We start from the raw sequence: 18134 nt of genomic DNA on the forward strand, positions 1-18134 counted from the left end.
ATAAATTGAAACAGTGGAACAAACTTAATACTTGAATCAGTATTGCTACAGAATATATTCTAATTGAAGAAAATAGGTCATGGTTTAGAACATTAAATGAATGTGATCCAATCAATGCAAAATGAACTGTTTCAGTGTCAGCTGAACTGATGACTATTGCTTTTTGGGTAAGAGATTATGATGAAGATGTGAAGGCCAAGTGAAGGTGTCAGAGCAAAAGAACCACAGTGTTTATTTCAAAACAAAAGCAGTTTTTTTGAATATGTTCTTTGCATTAAAACAATTTTGAATTTATTAATCAGACATCATATTGAAAGTTATACGTCGTTTTAACATGTGTAAATATGCAGGGTGTTGTGGACAGAGAAATATTTTATGGGCAGAGAGAACAAAGGAAACGTTTGAAATCACAAAATACCATTCTTGCACTACTGAAATCACAAAGTACCATACAACAAGATCAACTTTAAGTAACTGTTGCATACTTAATATTGTATTTTATACTATTTATTTTTTGTGTAATGTACGGTGTACACTGTGTAGTAGGTCATTTCAAACACGGTTTTTGTTCTCTCTATTTTAATCAGTTGTATAGAGCAGGAACCCAGTGAAAGTATTGTAGTGGTTGTTATTGTCACACAGAAAGCAGCCGGCTGGAAGAGCAACATCCACTCTGTCCCCTGCATGCAGCTGAACAGCTAGCACAGCACTAGCGCTGTCCTCCTGGTCTTGAAGGTTGTTCTCACTTGGTGATGCAATAGTGCGCCCATTCAGTCGGAGTCGAGCACAAGCAGCCAATGTGGCTCCAGGAGCGCCAGCATCACTATAAACTGTTAGAGCCAGGCTGTAGATGCCAGAACGTGGTGCTACAAAGGCACCAGTGTCAGTGCTATAGCCATCTCCCAAGTTAACAAATACGCTGCTATACTTCACCACAGAGTCTTCACGATTTGGGCCGATACAGAGGCGTGTGTCAGTAAGAGCCACAGAGAAGGCACTGCGACTGGCTGTGCAAACATAAGAAAAGGGAAACAGACTTGTTAAATTTTAAATAAAATATTTTGGACTTTCTGAAGAACATAGCAGTGCGAAGAAGATAGTAGAACAAAGTTAACATTTTAAGTAGGTTTCATGTTTTAGATTTTTAATTAAATCTACATTGCAGCCATTTTCTCATTGTTATGACACTCAATATGTGTCCTGTTTTCTGTTGACTGTGTGAGAGAGTTAACACACCATCTTTGCTCTATAAATGATGGCTATAGATGGTTAAAGAGATATAACAAGTAAAATACTAATCATAATTGAATATGCAAATAGATGAAACGAACAAGACCAATTGCAATTTAGTATGTAAATTATGATTCCATTACTGTCGGCTACATTATGAATATTCTAAATATTCTGAACATTCTAATAACAAATGCTATCAGGTAATTTTGAAACCTAAATTTGTTAAAAGGTATAAAGATATTTAAATGAAGTGCAAGAAACAGGCAAACAAGATTGCTACAAATGGTTGTCTCACCACGAATATTGTTTAACACTGAATGAGCTCTCTCCAGGTTCCTCTGTAGCTCATTTAATGTCATGTTGAAAAACATCTCAAGCTTCCACATCTGCTTCTTCATCAGGCAGCATCCACATGACACCACATCAGTCAGACACGCTTCAGAGGCAAAGAGACAAGCATCATAATTGCACACTACCCTGATGCCTGAATTGTCGTTGTCGTTTTTTAAAACATTATTATTTTTTAAAGTCACCGTTCTCATTGGCGTCAACTTGGCTGTCGTTTCCACCACTCCAGGAAAAAACCCTGTCATCTCCAAATGCACATCCCAAGAGGCTTATGATTACAAGGGCTAAAACACGTAAAAGAAAGTTATGTACATTCATATGTACATAAAAACACATTTATATACATGTATATACAGGTTGAAGGCTTTGATTTCATTTAATTTAAACACATTTATAGTCATCTCACCCCTCATTTCTGCTGATGTCTTTTGACTGTAGTCTGAGGAAGATGTGTTAACATCAACTCGAGTAATCCTGGCTATAAAGGCTAAGCAGACCCCACCTCTTGCCTTTCAGTAGAAATGGTATGGGCAGGACCTTTTGTGCGTGTTTTTATCATGCAATAAAATCCTGAATATAGGGCAAGTATTGTTTTTCAGCTAAAGCATATCATGTTATTCCCATGGTTGTTTTCTGTAAGGTACCACTGACACTTATCATTCTTCATCTTGGAGCTGAGAGTTGAGCTATAACAACAACAAAATGCAAAATGCCTAAATGATCACTTGCAGTCTGAGTATGAAATAATTAATTTTGACTTCTCATCTAAGGTAAATGATAAATAATATTTGGCAAGGCACCTAAATGACAGATGTAACAGGCAGTTGACAGAAAATTCAAGTTTGATACTTCCTCAATAAAATTGCAATAAAACAAATAGATCTTTTTTTTTTTTTTAGCTTACTTTAAGACATAAACATCTACTGTTGTGCTTGTTTAACTTTTTTGCTGTTTTGTTGCTGCATGCATGGTTCTGAGTTTGGTGTTTGGAGCTCCGCAAAGTTTTATTTTTAAGGCCAGTTCACACAAGAACAGTAACTAGCTATAACGATAATGACAACTATATTCGCATAAATAGCTGTAATCATTAGTGTTCTTCTTCTGCCATGGAAGTCTATAGCAGCCCATAAATCTGTATGGTAAAAAGTCGTGAAATTTTGCACACAGATGGGACATTCTGAACATCAACCATACCAAGTTTGGATTCTCTATTTCAAACCTTCAAACATCACCAACAGCTCAAAGCTGCATGCTTATGCAAATTATTATTTGTTTTAATCTTTTTAGCTTACTTTAAGACATAAACATCTACTGTTGTGCTTGTTTAACTTTTTTGCTGTTTTGTTGCTGCATGCATGGTTCTGAGTTTGGTGTTTGGAGCTCCGCAAAGTTTTATTTTTAAGGCCAGTTCACACAAGAACAGTAACTAGCTATAACGATAATGACAACTATATTCGCATAAATAGCTGTAATCATTAGTGTTCTTCTTCTGCCATGGAAGTCTATAGCAGCCCATAAATCTGTATGGTAAAAAGTCGTGAAATTTTGCACACAGATGGGACATTCTGAACATCAACCATACCAAGTTTGGATTCTCTATTTCAAACCTTCAAACATCACCAACAGCTCAAAGCTGCATGCTTATGCAAATTATTATTTGTTTTAATCTTAAGGGCTAGAAACAATTTTTTGCCTCTGAATCCTTGGCTCACACTGAGTCAAGTGCGCCCTGATGTCATTTTCCAATTTTCCATGATGAATTTTCTGAAAAACAAAATTTTAAACTCCTCCTTGACCATTGGTCTAATTTTCACAAAAAAAAATAAAAAATCAGATCAAGGGCACACCCATAAAAGAAGTAAATATCCATCTCATCCAGTGCTCTTTTTTCTGTCTTAAAATATCCTCTGCAAACAATTCAGTGCATGAATCAACCATTCTAATGAATCAATCAGAAATGCAAACAAATGTAATTTTGTGCAAACCGACAAATTAGATAAAAAAAGGGATTAATTTGCCAAACAGGCATCGCTAGTTCTGAATTTAAACAGTTAATAGAAAATACACATTAAACAACTGATGAAATATTGTCAAGGAAAATTATTCTGTCTGTATAAGGTGATCTCTATCTTTAGGATTTATCTGTAATATTTTACTGGCGGAAAACCTGACGTTACAAAAAGTTTCATTCATGCCAACAAAATACATACTAATTTAAATATCCTTAAATTTTAAAGGGGTCATATGATGCGATTTCAAGTTTTCCTTTCTCTTTAGAGTGTTACAAGCTGTTCGTGAATAGATAAGATCCCTAAAGTTGCAAAGACTCAAGTCTCAAACCCAAAGAGATATTCTTTATAAAAGTTAAGACTCGTCCACGCCCCCCTAAAATGCCTCGTTTAAACACGCCCCCACGGAACGCAGGTGCTAATTAGCCACACCAGTCTGGAGTTCCATGGAGGAGCTCCGAAAGGACATGAAGAGGAGTGATGACAGTGGAGGGGGAAAAAGCACCAGGCCTTTGTTTCGTGTTGGCAATTGGCCATGAGGTGGCCATTTATTTTTGAGTTGTTTAAAGTTTACATTTATGTTGAGCCAGTACCCACATCATTCTTCCCATATCTAAACATTTACATTTAGTCATTTAGCAGACGCTTTTATCCAAAGCGACTTACAAATGAGGACAATAAAAGCAGTCAAAACTAACAAAAGAGCAACAATATATAAGTGCAAATGTCAAGTCTTGTTTAGCCTAACGCGGTACACGTAGGAATGTATATATATTATACACACACATACACACACACACACACACACACACACACACACACATATATATACACACAGACACACAAAGAAAAACAAGTAGATAGAATAGAAAAAATAGAAAGAACCTTTCATTTCCAATCAAAATTTGACCTCAAAAAAGAGGTTGACGTAAAGCCAACGTTTGGCTTTGATGTCAAGCTGATTTTCATTTTCAACCAAAATTCTATGTCTGTCCAACATCTTTCTGACATTACTTTCTGATGTCCAGTCCCTGCTGCGATCATTCAGATTTACCTTCAGGTAACATGAAGGAATAAAAGAGCTCTGGCAATGGGAAAAATAGGGTTAGCACTAACACTGTACATTAGCGCTAACTAGTCAGTCTTGATAGTTAATAGGTTGTTGGTTTTAGCGGCAGCCTTTGCGTTTATAAACTAGCTGATGATATGACTATATATATCGTGCAGACGATATAAATTGTAAATTGATTGAACTTTTACACCATAGTTTACTATGTGGTTTGGAAAAATAGCTGCACAACATTTAGTGGGCAGGAGTTATTGACACGTTAGAGTGATAAAGAAACATGGACTAATGAGGAAATAAAGAGCAGGACATGTACTCCCTGAGGTGTTAAAGTGCAGGCTGATCACACCACGTCTAACATGATGGAACTTTCTCTATGACAGTCTCAATCAACCAAGTGAACACTCAGAGAGAAAAAAAACTTGGAGATATCATGGCAAAATTTGCCCCTACCTTCCTTCAGGGATGCTGAACTGGAGGAGTATGAGAGTCTTGAGGCCCCTTGCAGTTGCTATCCCCACAATTGGCAGGGGAAAAATAATCCACAAACTAATGCTCCAGTCACCAGCAGACCTTGGGCTTGTCACTGAAATCAAGTCAAGTTCAACACACGCTGATCGAGAAAAGTAAGACTTTTTTGTCTTTACCGAAGATGTTGAAGTCTCTGGCAAGTCTACACACAGTAAAGCTGAGCTGGAGACACTGCACTTTCTAGAAGATCACATAAAGGTTTTGGTCATCTTGGACAAGTATCCACCCATTAGACAGCTGTTTGTGAGGTTCAACACAATCATACCCTCCTAGAGTGCCTGTTTTCCTATGCAGGTTTAATCAGTAGGCTTCATTTTGCCTCTGTCGTGCTTGGCTCTGAAAAATGCTGCTTGCAGCTATATTTGTTATAGTTATTGTGTTATTGATGTGATTGGACCTTAAATTTATCCTTTTTCATTATATCCTCCCATCTGTGGTCCGAGAGGATGGAATAGGCTCCAGCATTCCCACTACCCTACAGAGGACAAGCAGTTAGAGAATGGTTGGGTAGATGGATGTTCATTATATCTGCACAGATTGTCTGATAAACGTTAGATGTCACACTTTGATCAAATCTTGAACAGCTGTTACTATCTTTCTAATTTGATTACCATCAGTTGTGTTTTACATCACTTTACATCATGTCAGTTATGAAAGGAGGCCATGGAGAAGCAGCCCAACTATGAGACGGAGACCACCCAGACTGACGGTGATGGTAAATCCAAAGCAAGTATGCAGCAAGGTTAAAAAATGCTCACTACCTCAACTCTGTACATTTCCTAGCATAGTCACTGGCACTGCAGTCACTGTTCAGTGTTACATCTTTGTTTCTGACAGTATAACAAAAACAACCATATCATTGTGTCTTTCTGTTTACAGGCTCATTCGAGACAGATATATACAGACAACAGAATTTAAAAAAAATTAAGGGAACACTTAATCATCACAATATAACACAAAGTTAATTAAACTTCAGGGATATCTATCGTGCCCAGTTAGGAAGCGTATTCAACAGATTCAGATTGTGAATCTGTTTTACTTGATTTGGTGCAAATGAAAGTGACAACAGGTGCACTGGAGAGGCAACAGCAAGGCAATGCCCAAAAAGGGAATGGTTTAACAGGTGGTGGTCACAGACAAGTGCTCTCTCCTTATACTTCCGGATTGATTTGTCTCAAGTTTTTTGTTTTGTTTTGTTAGGGTACTTGTAGCACGAGGCAGTACCTGCAACCCAATCAGGTTGCACAGGTAGTCCAGCTCCTCTAAGATGGCACATCTAAATGTGCCATTGCAAGAAGGTTTGGTGTGTCACCCAGCACAGTTTAAAGAGCATAGAGGTGAAACCGAGAGACGGATGGTTACACGAGGAGAGCTGGACAGGACTGTTGAAGGACAACAACCCAGCAGCAAGACCGGTATTTGCTCCTTTGTTTAAGCAGGAACAGGAGAAGAGCTGCAAGAGCCCTACAAAATGACCTCCAGCAGGCTACTGGTGTGCATGTTTCTGACCAAACTGTTAGAAACAGGCTTCATGAGGGTGGCATGAGGGCCCAACGTCCTCTAGTGCAGTGGTTTTCAAACCCTGGGTCAAATGGGTCGCCAGGATGATTTAAGGAAAATGTATATATGTATGTAAGAAAGTTCAAGACTCAGGGAAGAAGGAGGCAGGAACCGGCAAATGTAACATTAATAACAAAAAAAAAAACAATAAAATGAAAGTAAGCGGCAGCCACCTCACGGCAGACTCCAGTGCATATCTGTCTCTCTGTGTTTGCGCTCTGGACAGCATCAAAGGTTTATTTTAACAATGGGCCTCATTCATGAAACATTCGTAAATATATGAGTAAATTCTGGGTAATTTACGCGTAAAACGGATCTTCCCGAAAACTCTCCTCCGGATTCACAAATAACCAAAAACATTTTCAAAATACGAAAATTTTCATGAATCCGAAAACTTACGTCAGAACGACTTTCCGAATGATTTACACAAAAAAATCGTTCTGCTCGTGTTTCATGAATGAGGCCCAATGTCTCTGCTCTAGTGGGACCTGTGCTTACAGTCCAGCACTGTGTAGCTCGATTGTCATTTGCCAGAGAACACCAGAATTGGCGCGTCCACCACTGGCACCCGTTTTTTTTCCCACAGATGAGAGCAGGTTCACACTGATCACATGTGACAGACATGAAAGAGTCTGGAGATGCTGTGGGGAACGTTATGCTACCTGCAAAATCATCCAGCATGACCATCTTGGCGGTGGGTCAGTGATGGTCTGGAGAGGAATATCCTTGGATGCTCGCACAGACCTCCATGTGCTAGATGACGGTACACTTACGGCTGAAATCCTCAGAGCTGCTGTCAGATCTTACGCTGGTGCAGTGGGCCCTGGGTTCCTCCTGGTGCATGACAACCCTCATGCAAATAAAATATATTTCCTAATATATGAATGATCAATATATTAAATGATATATTAGAAAATATACAGAATGATATATTGTGTAAATATATTATGATATATTGAATAATAAGGGGCTGCAGCTTTCATATATTGAAAAATATGTGACAATATGTTTACTTATATATCACAATGTATGTAAATTTATATTCAGTAATAAACTTTATAATATATATAGATGTACATGTGATATAAAATATGGTACTGCATGTGTATAAATTTATTGAACATATATTATTGAAAAATATGTGACAATATGTTTACTTATATATCACAATGTATGTAAATTTATATTCAGTAATAAACTTTATAATATATATATAGATGTACATGTGATTGATAAAAATTACTGCATGTGTATAAATATATTGAACATATATTTACTCATGCAGTACATACACACATATTTGAAAATATATATTTCTTATGTATAACAATCATTTACAATATACATGTTTCATATTTTAAAATATAGCTAGTTTACAATAGCATAAGTATGCCTACTCATACTAAAGCACTTAGTGAACAGACTATCACTGTGCTAAAAAGTGCACATCCATTACTTTTTAAATAAAGTAATACAGGTATATAGTCTTACTGGTGTTTGGCCAATCGTCATCCTAACCGCAGACTCTACTCTTCAGCACAACAGTAACCCCACAAACTTACACATACCAGAAACCCTTTTAAATTTCAAAATAATACAACATTAAACACTAACAGATCTCCCCCTATAATAATATTGAGCAAAAACACTGTACATACATTCACATTTATATGGGAACATGTATGTGCAATATACTGTATACTCAATAAAGGATCAAACATTATGAATATTAGATGTAGTTTGTCTTAATTTCTAAATATATTTGTATGTATCAATATATAGCCATACTGTATATTGTCAATGCATATGTTGCAGTATATTGAAAAATATAAGCACTAGTTTCCCATATATGGAAATGTATTATGTAATATATCACATTATATTTTGCAGTATATTCCCATACATTTTTGTTACGTAAGGGAATGCCCGGCCTCATTGACTGGCCCTCATGTTCCCCAGACCTGAATTCATTTGAGAACCTGTGGGACGTTATATATTGGAACATCTGAAGCTGCCAAGTAGCTCCACAGACTGTCCAGGAGCTCACTGATGCCCTGATCCAGGCCTGGCAGGAGATCCCACAGGACACCATCCACCATCTCATCAGGAGCATGCCTAGACATTGTCAGGAGTGCACACAGGCGCGTGGGTGCCGTACACACTACTGACTTACATTATGAGTTGCTTTTGATGAAATTCAATCAAGTTTACACAATTTCACATATAATCAAGAGAAATAAAGACATGGAGAAACATTAGTGGCTTTACTCATTCATGGCTTATCAGTGTCTGAGTGCTGCTAGGTGCGTGCACCGTTAAAGGGTTAGTTCACCCAAAAATGAAAATTCTGTCATTAATTACTCACCCTCGTGTTGTTCGGAGAGGCGTACGCACGTGTTTTTGTGCGCACGTTAGTTTTCTCTGAATCGCACTTACGCACTTTTGAGAAATAATCTAAGAACAAATTTAGGATGGTTTATAGCCATGTGTATCAATGAGCCCATGACTCAGACGCTGTTTCGCCGGTTGTCCTTCCTTGCATCACTTTTGATAGGTACTAACCACAGCACACTGAGAACACCCAGACTTGCCATTTTGGACATGCTTGGACTCAGGCGTCTAGCCAGTGGTGGACAGTAACAATGTATTTTTACTTGTTATTGTACTTAAGTAAATTTTTCAAGTATCTGTACTTCATCTGAGTATTTTTTATTTGAGAAACTTTCACTTTACTTTACGAGCCGATTCTTTTCAATGAACCTGTTAAATTGGTTTGCAAATCACAGTGAACAATTCATTTGCAAATTGGACTGATTGGATTGCAGCTGTTCTCGTGTCAGCAACTCACTGATTCAAATGATCCAATCAGAGTGAGTCTCCAGTTCACTGAGCCAAGAACGGGAGATCCTTATTGTTGGTGTGAAAAGTAAGTTACTAATGCAACATTTTAGGATTTATTATTGTAAATGAAAATCATATTTAGGTCACAACTGTCAGTTGTTTGTGAACTAAATATGCTGTAAAAGGGCAAGCTGTTTAAGCTCACTGTATGAAATGCTTGAATGGGAACATGACCACATTTGTGTATTACCATCTCAATGGGGAAGGTTTTAGGTAAAAACGATATATAACATTAAAATATTGTAAATTAATGCCCATGAATCTTCCCCACTGCCAAAGCAGTTTCAAATGAGTTTCTAGTATGTTTGCATAGCGTTCTTCTTAAAATTGTATACATTTTTCCCCATGTGACATTGAACCATCACTTTTTGGCCCTTTTCAAAGTTACTGAGATTTTTTTGTTTGCCCATTTTTCTAGTTTTAAACAAATTTCAACAACTTAATTCAAACAAACAAAATTCAACAACTGACTTGCTTGCCTTGACAGGTGCAATTGTAAAGATATAATCAATGTTATTCGCCACCTGTCGGTGGTTTTAATGTATTTCTTGCAAAGACATCTAGAAGTCAAATGCACTACCCAGTGCATTTGGAGGCCCTTGGTAGTGCATTGGGTAGTGCATTTCCCAGTGCACTACCACTACACTACACTACCAAGGGCCTCCAAATGCCAATCATAACATTTTTTGTTATCTCCCTTGTTTAAAAAAGTTGTTTTAATTGATCAGTTGATTAGCAGAGTACTCAATTATCTGAGTTCCCTGCTAAAAAAAAACAAAAACAAAAAAACAACAGCATTGCTGGTAACCGACATATATGTGGTTTTTGTGTGCTGGTATGTTTCCAACAAAACTTGCGTATGTGTTACATACCACAAATTACTTATTGTGTGTCTGTAGTTAAATAAAGACCAAAGACAATTTTCCAAATTAATTTTAATAAATTATTTAATAAAGAAAAATGCATGTTGTTGGTTGCATGCTCACTGGTTCTGATACGAATCCTGTCCATGGACTTCCGTCCAATCGCCACCAGAGGTCACTCGTCCATCATATTGACTCTCTCACTACACAGACTGTTACACATCACCACTGACTACATTTCCCATCATCCATTGCACTGATTGCACACAGCTGTATCCAATCACACACACACTATATTATACTCACTCAGACTCACTCAAACTGCCGAGTATTGTTTAGCGTTTATCACTCACCCAGCGATAGCTACTCTACGGAGCCAGTTCTTGTTTTCCTAGTTTAGTCATAGTCTCACCTTGCCTGTTTTCCTGTGTTCAGATTCTTGCCTGTGTTTTCGGATTATCCTTTTGTCTTGTTGTTTCGGACTCTGTTTGCCCCTGCCTGGACTATTGCTATTAACCTGGATTATCTCTTGCCTTGCCCTGTTGGATTACGTTTGCCGTCGATTGACCCTTGCCTGTTTCTTGGACTATCTTGTGTCTTGCCCGTACCATAACAGTCACTGTGGGTGTCGCGGAGGAGGAACGCGACATCGCGTCAGTGCCGGCAATGGCGGCCGTGAGATTTTGTCAGCCACAAGCTCAGTGACATTCAAGTATACTGATCGCTACTCCGGTGATTCAACCCGCTCGTGAAATGGCGGCCGCACTGGAGCGCGCTTACATAATGGTGGCAACAGCAGAGCCTGTTCGCAAAATGGCGGCGACTACAGCGCTCCGTCATGTCACTGCTGCCCTTCATGAGTCAAGTCAAGTCATCACTGATCGTCATGAGGCAAGTCAAGTCACAGTTGATCTTCGTAAGTCAAGTCAAGTCAAGTCACAGTGGATCTTCATGAGTCAAGCCAAGTCACAGTGGATCGTCATGAGTCAAGTCAAGTCACAGTTGATCGTCATGAGTCAAGTCAAGTCACAGTTGATCGTCATGAGTCAAGTCAAGTCACAACTGATCTTCATGAGTCAAGTCAAGTCACAGCTGATCTTCCAGAGTCACGTCACGTCTCCGCTGTTCGTCCAGAGTCACGTCACGTCACGTCTCAGCTATTCGTCCAGAGTCACTTCACATCACATCTGATCATCAAGAATCACGTCACATCACAGCTGATCATCCAGAGTCACGTCACATCACATCACAGCTGACCATCTAGAGTCACATCACATCACAGCTGATCATCCAGAGTCTGGTTACTTCCTGTCTGCTGCACCCACAAGTCCGAGGTCAGTTTGTCTGTACTCCCGACTGGTATCTAGTGTGGAGGATCCACCGCTGCTGTCAGCAGTCGCAGCTGGTATCCCTAAACCCACTCACTCTGGCCTTCCTGTTCCTGAACTGATTCCCCTGTCTGAAGCCCTTCCCTTGATGGGGATCGCTTCATGGTGTGTTTGGGCTGCATACACCACCACAGAACCTCCCGAGGTGGAGGCGCTCGCTTCAGCTCCTTGCGTGGTGGCGGCGCCCAGCAATGCACTCTCAGCCTGTCGTGTTGCGGTCGAAGAGACCGTTACTGAACTCTCCCTGTTTCCTGAGTTGCTGAACTCTGTTCCTGTCCTGTTAAGGAGAATGTTAATGAACTCTCCCTGTTTCCTGTTGGTACTGCTGTAGAACCTCCAGAGGTGGCAGCATCCACTGCAGAACCTCCAGAGGTGTCAGTGGTACCCACTTATGAACATTTGTCCTGCTCTGAAACCGTCAAGGCCTTTCCTGAACTCACTGTTTGCCCTGCCATGACCAATAAGGCCGACCATGAGCTCTCAAATTACCCTGTAATTTCCAAGGAAGCCGTTTCTGAGCTCTTTGCCTGTCCCGTTATGGCTAGGAAGGCCGTTTCTACACACTTAATTTGTCCTGTCGCAGTCAAGGAGACTGTCCGTGAACTTCCAGCCTGTCCTGTCACAGCCAGAAAGGCTGCCCCTGAACTCTCGTTCTGTCCTGATCCTACCACGGAGGTCATCCATGAACTTGTGTCTTGTTTTGTCCCAGCTGTAAAGGCCGTTCGGGAACTCTCAACCCTGCTTGTCGCGGCCACTAAGGCCGTAAATGAACTTTCTGTCAGTCCCGTTTCTGTCAATGAGTCTGATTTCAAACAGTGTAAAATGTTAATGGATTGTTTCCCCCGTTTTGTGTTAGTGGGCCCGCTGTCTGCCTTAAATACCTGTCTATTGTCTTAGTTGGGAGGTTAGTCTGGATCTGTTCAGTTCTCCTCAGTTTTTCCTTAGATTGCATTTAGTTTAGCTTTGTTGACCTCCAGTTTGATTATTTGTTGGACTAACTTCATTTATTTTGTTTTCTTTATTTGTGACTCTTTTATTTGTTGGGTCAAAATACCTCCCTTATTTTGTTAAAAAACCTTTGTGCGCATGCTTTTCCACCTGGCCTTATCACACCCATAAATAAAAAGTACCATTACGTTTTAGAAAACAACTTGGATTGTTTGAGAGAGAGAGAGAGAGAGAGAGAGATAATTGAATTTTAAAATGCTTTTTATTACTATAAGTCACACTTCATCAATACACTTGTTTCAACAATTCCAACATTACATTATATCACATAAGCACCAAAGAAATCATTAAACAAAAAAATAAATTACATCAAATGTGTAAAAAATAAATCCTCTTCAACAACTGGGCACAACGTTCCATAACCTCACCATTTCATCTCAAATGTAAATAGATCCTTTGTAGACTTATAAAAAACAAAAATCAATCAACCCTTGTGATTTCACCAAATTTAAAAACATTACCACCACACCTTCACTAGACAATCTTTCAACCTTATTTTTCCTGCTCATATAAATGGCTAGTTCAGCCTGACCTAAAACAAAGTTCAAAAGCTGACATGTAAACCTATTACTTCTAACAAATTTTAAACTTCATCCAAAAAGGCCAGCCTATGCCAAAGACAGGACGCTACTAAATTATTCACAATTAATATTCCTCCTTTGCATGACATCTTTGGTAGTATTAGCCATTTCCATTTATCAAGCCTGCCTTTCACCTTATCAAAAACCCCTTCCCAATTTTTCTGAATGAACATTTCATCTCCCAAATACACTCCTAAATACTTAACACCTCCTGTTGCCCAGTTCAAACCATCAAGAAGGCTTGGTTTCCCTTTTGACCAATTTCCGATTAAAAGTGCTTCACTCTGCTTCCAATTAACTTTTGCTGATGATAAAACTTTAAAATCTTCTAAAACTTTCATTAAAACTTGCACATCATTTTGTCCATTAATTAAAACCACCACATCATCAGCATAGGCAGACAACATAATATTGTTTTTACGAATAGGTAAGTTCAGACCACAAATATTTTGTCTTTGCAACAAAGGTTCTATAGTGAGTGAATATAACATTACAGACAAAGAACAACCTTGTCGAATACCTCTACAGACCTTAAAAGGAGTGCATAAGCCACCATTTATATTCAGCACACTCTCAACATCACCATAAATCACTTTCACTTTATCAATAAAATCCTGACAGAATCCATTAGCTTCTAATGTTCTTCACAAATAAGGGTGCTCAACCCTATCAAAAGCTTTTTTTGAAATAAGTCCAATATTAATATTGAGCAACTTGGAGATATCAAAAATATCCCGCATAAGGGTAATATTGTCAAAAATGGACCTACCCGGGACACAATAAGCCTGATCTGCATGCACCACCTGATCTATTACTTTTGTTAACCTATTAGCTAAAACCTAAGAAAGCAATTTATAATCGGAGCAAAGGAGCGAGACAGGATGCCAGTTCTTAATTTGCAAAACTGAGGCCAAACTGTCATTTAGTACCTGCAAAAGATCCTCCCCTACCTATGTACCAAAAAAAATGGATAAAAATCAACAGGACGACCATCAATTCCTGGCACTTTTCCAGAATCCATGCCTTGTAGGACCTTATGCAACTCTAGACTTAAAGCGCCCGAGAGCTCTGCATTGGCCCCCTCTGACATTTGATTCAAACCTTCCATCCTGCTCCCAACTCCTTCGTATACAAGTTTTCATAAAACTTGCAAGCTCTGTCTCGTATTTCTGCATGACTAGTTAAAACATCTCCTCTCTCAGAGCGCAAAGCGTGCAGAAATCGTTTTTGTCCTATTTTCTTTTCAAGACTAAAAAATATTTAGATGGTGCATCCATGTCAAGTCAACTTTATTTATATAGCGCTTTATACAATACAGATTGTGTCAAAGCAGCTTTACAGTGTTAAACAGGAAAAATGTGTGCTGATAATGAACGAGGAAAATAGAAAACAGTCAGTTTATCAGTTAAAGTCAGTTCATTGTTGATTCAGTGATGTCATCGTCCAGCTCAGTTCAGTTCTCTTCCAATAGTGTTTGTGCAATCAAGTCAACAATGTTGCCAGAAATTGTGTCCCCAACTAAGCAAGCCAAAGGCGACAGTGACAAGGAGCCAAAACTCCATCGGTGACAGAAATGGAGAAAAAAAACCCTTGTATTTTTACATTGCTGAAGTGTCTCATCTTCATCTAGGCAATTCAACCCCATGAGGTCCACTCTCCTGCACGGTTTAGCTCCATCCCTAATCAATCATATAATGTAATTTATGTAAGAACATATAATTTTTTATGCAATCCTGAAAACTTTGGTTAGATTTTTTCAAGTGTGTTTGATCAGGGTTGGAGTTAAACACTGCTGAATGTTAGCTCTGCAGGAGCAGGGTTGGACACCCCTGTTTTACCATGTGTGAAACCCTGCAAGAAAAAAAAATCTAGTTAAAAATGCAAAGATGTTGTCAACTAAATGTAATAATATCAGTTTTACATGCAAATATTAACATTTGCAAATTTTTTTTAACTCAAAATAAATAGAAAGTGGACTGTGTACAGGGGGCCCAGAGGCCAGGAGAGCCTATAAGGATCTTCCCTAAGGGCCCCCGGCCCTTGAATGTGATTTCTGCTGAGGGGGATCCCCTCCCGTTGATGCAATTTATAATCCCCCACACCACCCACCCCACCCCTCAGATAATTTTTTTTATCAAGGGGGTCCCCCTTCTCTAGACTATGATTCCTACACAGTTGATTCATCAGGATTCGGAGTGATGCTGGCATGAGACACATGACAAGGCTTTTGTAAGACTGAAACAAGCTATGACAAAACCCCAGTTTTGCAGTATTTTCATACCATAGCAGTGGTTCTTTTGGTAGACGCTTCCCAACATGGCCTTGGTGCAGTATGCTTACATCAAGGATGCTCTGCGGCATTTGCATCATGGGCCCTCACGCCCACTGCTTCCCGTTACGCTCAAAATGAAAAATAAATGCTGGCACTTGTGTTTGCAACAAAAAATTTCCATGATTTTATCTACGGCCACCCTGTCACTGTAGAAACTGATCATCAGCCCTTGATAACCATTTCAAAGAAGCCACTCCACACGGCCTCACACCGCTTTCAGGGTATGATGATGAAACTGCATCGTTACCACCTGGATGTGATTTTCAAACCTGGCAAGGAGCTGTTTGTGGCTGATGCCTTGTCCTGGGCCCACCACTCCACGTCTGACCCACAACTCACCGATGACCTATGGGAGGTCCAAGTACTATCCTCCTGTCACATAGATGAATTCAGGGCTGCTGTGCAAAAACATGTCACATGCCAATAGCTTTCTGATATGATTAGGAATGGCTGGCCAGGCACCTAAAAATAACTTTCATATTCCTTGCATTCCTTCTTTTCAATGAGAGATGAGCTGACCATTCAGGATGACTTGCTGCTTCGTGGGGAGAGATTTATTATCCCTCCTGTACTGCAAAAAATGTATGTAGGACAGCTACATCAGGGCCATCCTGGCATTGCAGCAACAAAGTGCAGGGCTAAGGAAACTATGTACTGGCCATCCGTGTACATTGATATTGACATTGAAATCTCTCGTTGCACACCCTGCAATGCACTCAAACCTCATCAGATGAAAGAACCACTGCAGCTGCATGAAATCCCAGATCTTCCCTGGTCTTTCACGGCTGCTGACCTGTTTGATTGGCATGGAAAAACATATTTAGTCCTTGTGGATTCATTCTCTGGCTGCTTCAAGCTGGACTACCTTTCTGACATGAGAAGCAGCATAGTCATTGCAAAGTTGAAAAGACATTTTGCAGTACATGGTATCCTGCACAATCACAAGTGATGACCTAGGAGGATTTAACCTTCTGGCATCCCTCAGGAACCTAATGACCAGGTCGTGCTTCCCCAGGGGCAGACCGTCCACTGCATTGTGATGTACTGCAATAGCAGCAACATACACTTTCAAGGTGGAGGGTGACAGCTTACAATCCAGCCTCTGATCGGGCATCTTCGGGGGTCATCTTGGCAAGAAGGACCCCAGTTAGCGAACAGACTCCACTTCAAGGCATAAGCTTGCCTGGTAGAGGGAGCTCTTGCCTGAGTGATAGTGTCTACCACCGCTGGTGGCAGATCACTTAGGTCTGCCGCGTTCCATCCAGGATTCACACGTGGAGGTTCCAGAGATCTGGACGCAGGTGCCATATGGTGCCCAGCCCCAGAGAAAGAAGGTCCTTCCTCAGGGGGATCCGCTGTAAAACACCTGCTTCTTCTTGGCTGGAGGGACAGGCTTGATTGCATCCTTCGCCAGTAGGACAGCAATCTCCTCATGCAGAACAGAAGTGTCTCGGACTGCCACTGAAGTTTTGAGAACGTCGCTGAACCTGGGGGGTCGCCTGGCGAACTGGATCACGTAGCCGAGTTGAACTGTCCAAATGAGCCAGCGGGATGGGTTGGGTAACGCAAGCCATGCCCCCAAACTCTGTACGAGTCGCACCAAAGGGACAATCGACATAACTGCAGTGGTGCAGTAGTGGGGGGCATCGTCGATGAGAGCTCTTTCTGCTCTTTCTTTGAAAATGTGGTTATGCTGCCCGTTGAGCCAGCGGCAGAACAGAAAGAAAAAGAAAACAAGGATTCCCCACCTGGCCCTCCTACAGGGGAAGGAGTGGCGCTGTTCCCGCCATCTCCTGGGAAAGAGCAGCACCCAACATCTCCGGGTTGCTGTGTCAGGGCCGCTGTGTCGTCTTCCTCGAGCACTTAGCGGCCGTGTGTGACATGGGGGGTGCCACCATCCTGTGTGAAGCTTGACGTACCAGCCTTGATGTTATCTCAGCACGAGACTGAGCAGGTGTGGAGGACGCAGTAGGGTGCCCACGGCAACGAGCAGGCTGTGGCCTAGCCCATGACGGAACAGTGGCAGGAGGAGGATCACTTCGGGGCAGGATGTGCTGGATGGCCTCAGTCTGCTTTTGTACTGCCACGAACTGCTGGACAAAGTCCTCGACAGTGTCGCCGAACAAGCCAGCCTGGGAGATGGGAGCGTCAAGAAAGTGTACCTTGTTGACGTTTCTCATCTCAACCAGGTTGAGCCAGAGATGGTGCTCTTGGACCACAAGAGTGGACATCGCCTTCCCAAGGGACCGTGCCATGACTAGCATTGCCCGGAGGGCGAAGTCAGTCACAGAGTGCAGCTCCTGCATCAACCTTG

General features: G+C 40.6%; 1 protein-coding gene across 1 annotated transcript; it reads right to left on the bottom strand.

Annotated features, from left to right (window-relative positions):
- Positions 1–2054, bottom strand: LOC107720430 (complement C1q-like protein 2). The gene is made up of 4 exons (XM_016528127.1): positions 1988–2054; positions 1767–1865; positions 1529–1669; positions 1–1007 (listed from the first exon to the last, which is right to left on the bottom strand). Exons 1-4 carry the CDS (start codon positions 1992–1994, stop codon positions 580–582), a joined length of 675 nt encoding a protein of 224 aa, XP_016383613.1. The 5' UTR covers positions 1995–2054; the 3' UTR covers positions 1–579.
- Between the last annotated feature and the right edge of the window lie 16080 nt (positions 2055–18134).

Source organism: Sinocyclocheilus rhinocerous, unplaced genomic scaffold (genome assembly GCF_001515625.1).
Source record: "Sinocyclocheilus rhinocerous isolate Xijiao unplaced genomic scaffold, SAMN03320098_v1.1 scaffold601, whole genome shotgun sequence".
Lineage (NCBI taxonomy): Eukaryota > Metazoa > Chordata > Actinopteri > Cypriniformes > Cyprinidae > Sinocyclocheilus > Sinocyclocheilus rhinocerous.

Excerpts from the sequence above, each read along its gene's own strand:
- LOC107720430 (XM_016528127.1), bottom strand. Across the intron at positions 1,670-1,766 it reads AGTTGACGCCAATGAGAACG|CGTGTCTGACTGATGTGGTG; the intron begins GTGACTTTAAAA and ends TTGCCTCTGAAG. Across the intron at positions 1,008-1,528 it reads AGTGTTAAACAATATTCGTG|CCAGTCGCAGTGCCTTCTCT; the intron begins GTGAGACAACCA and ends ATGTTTGCACAG.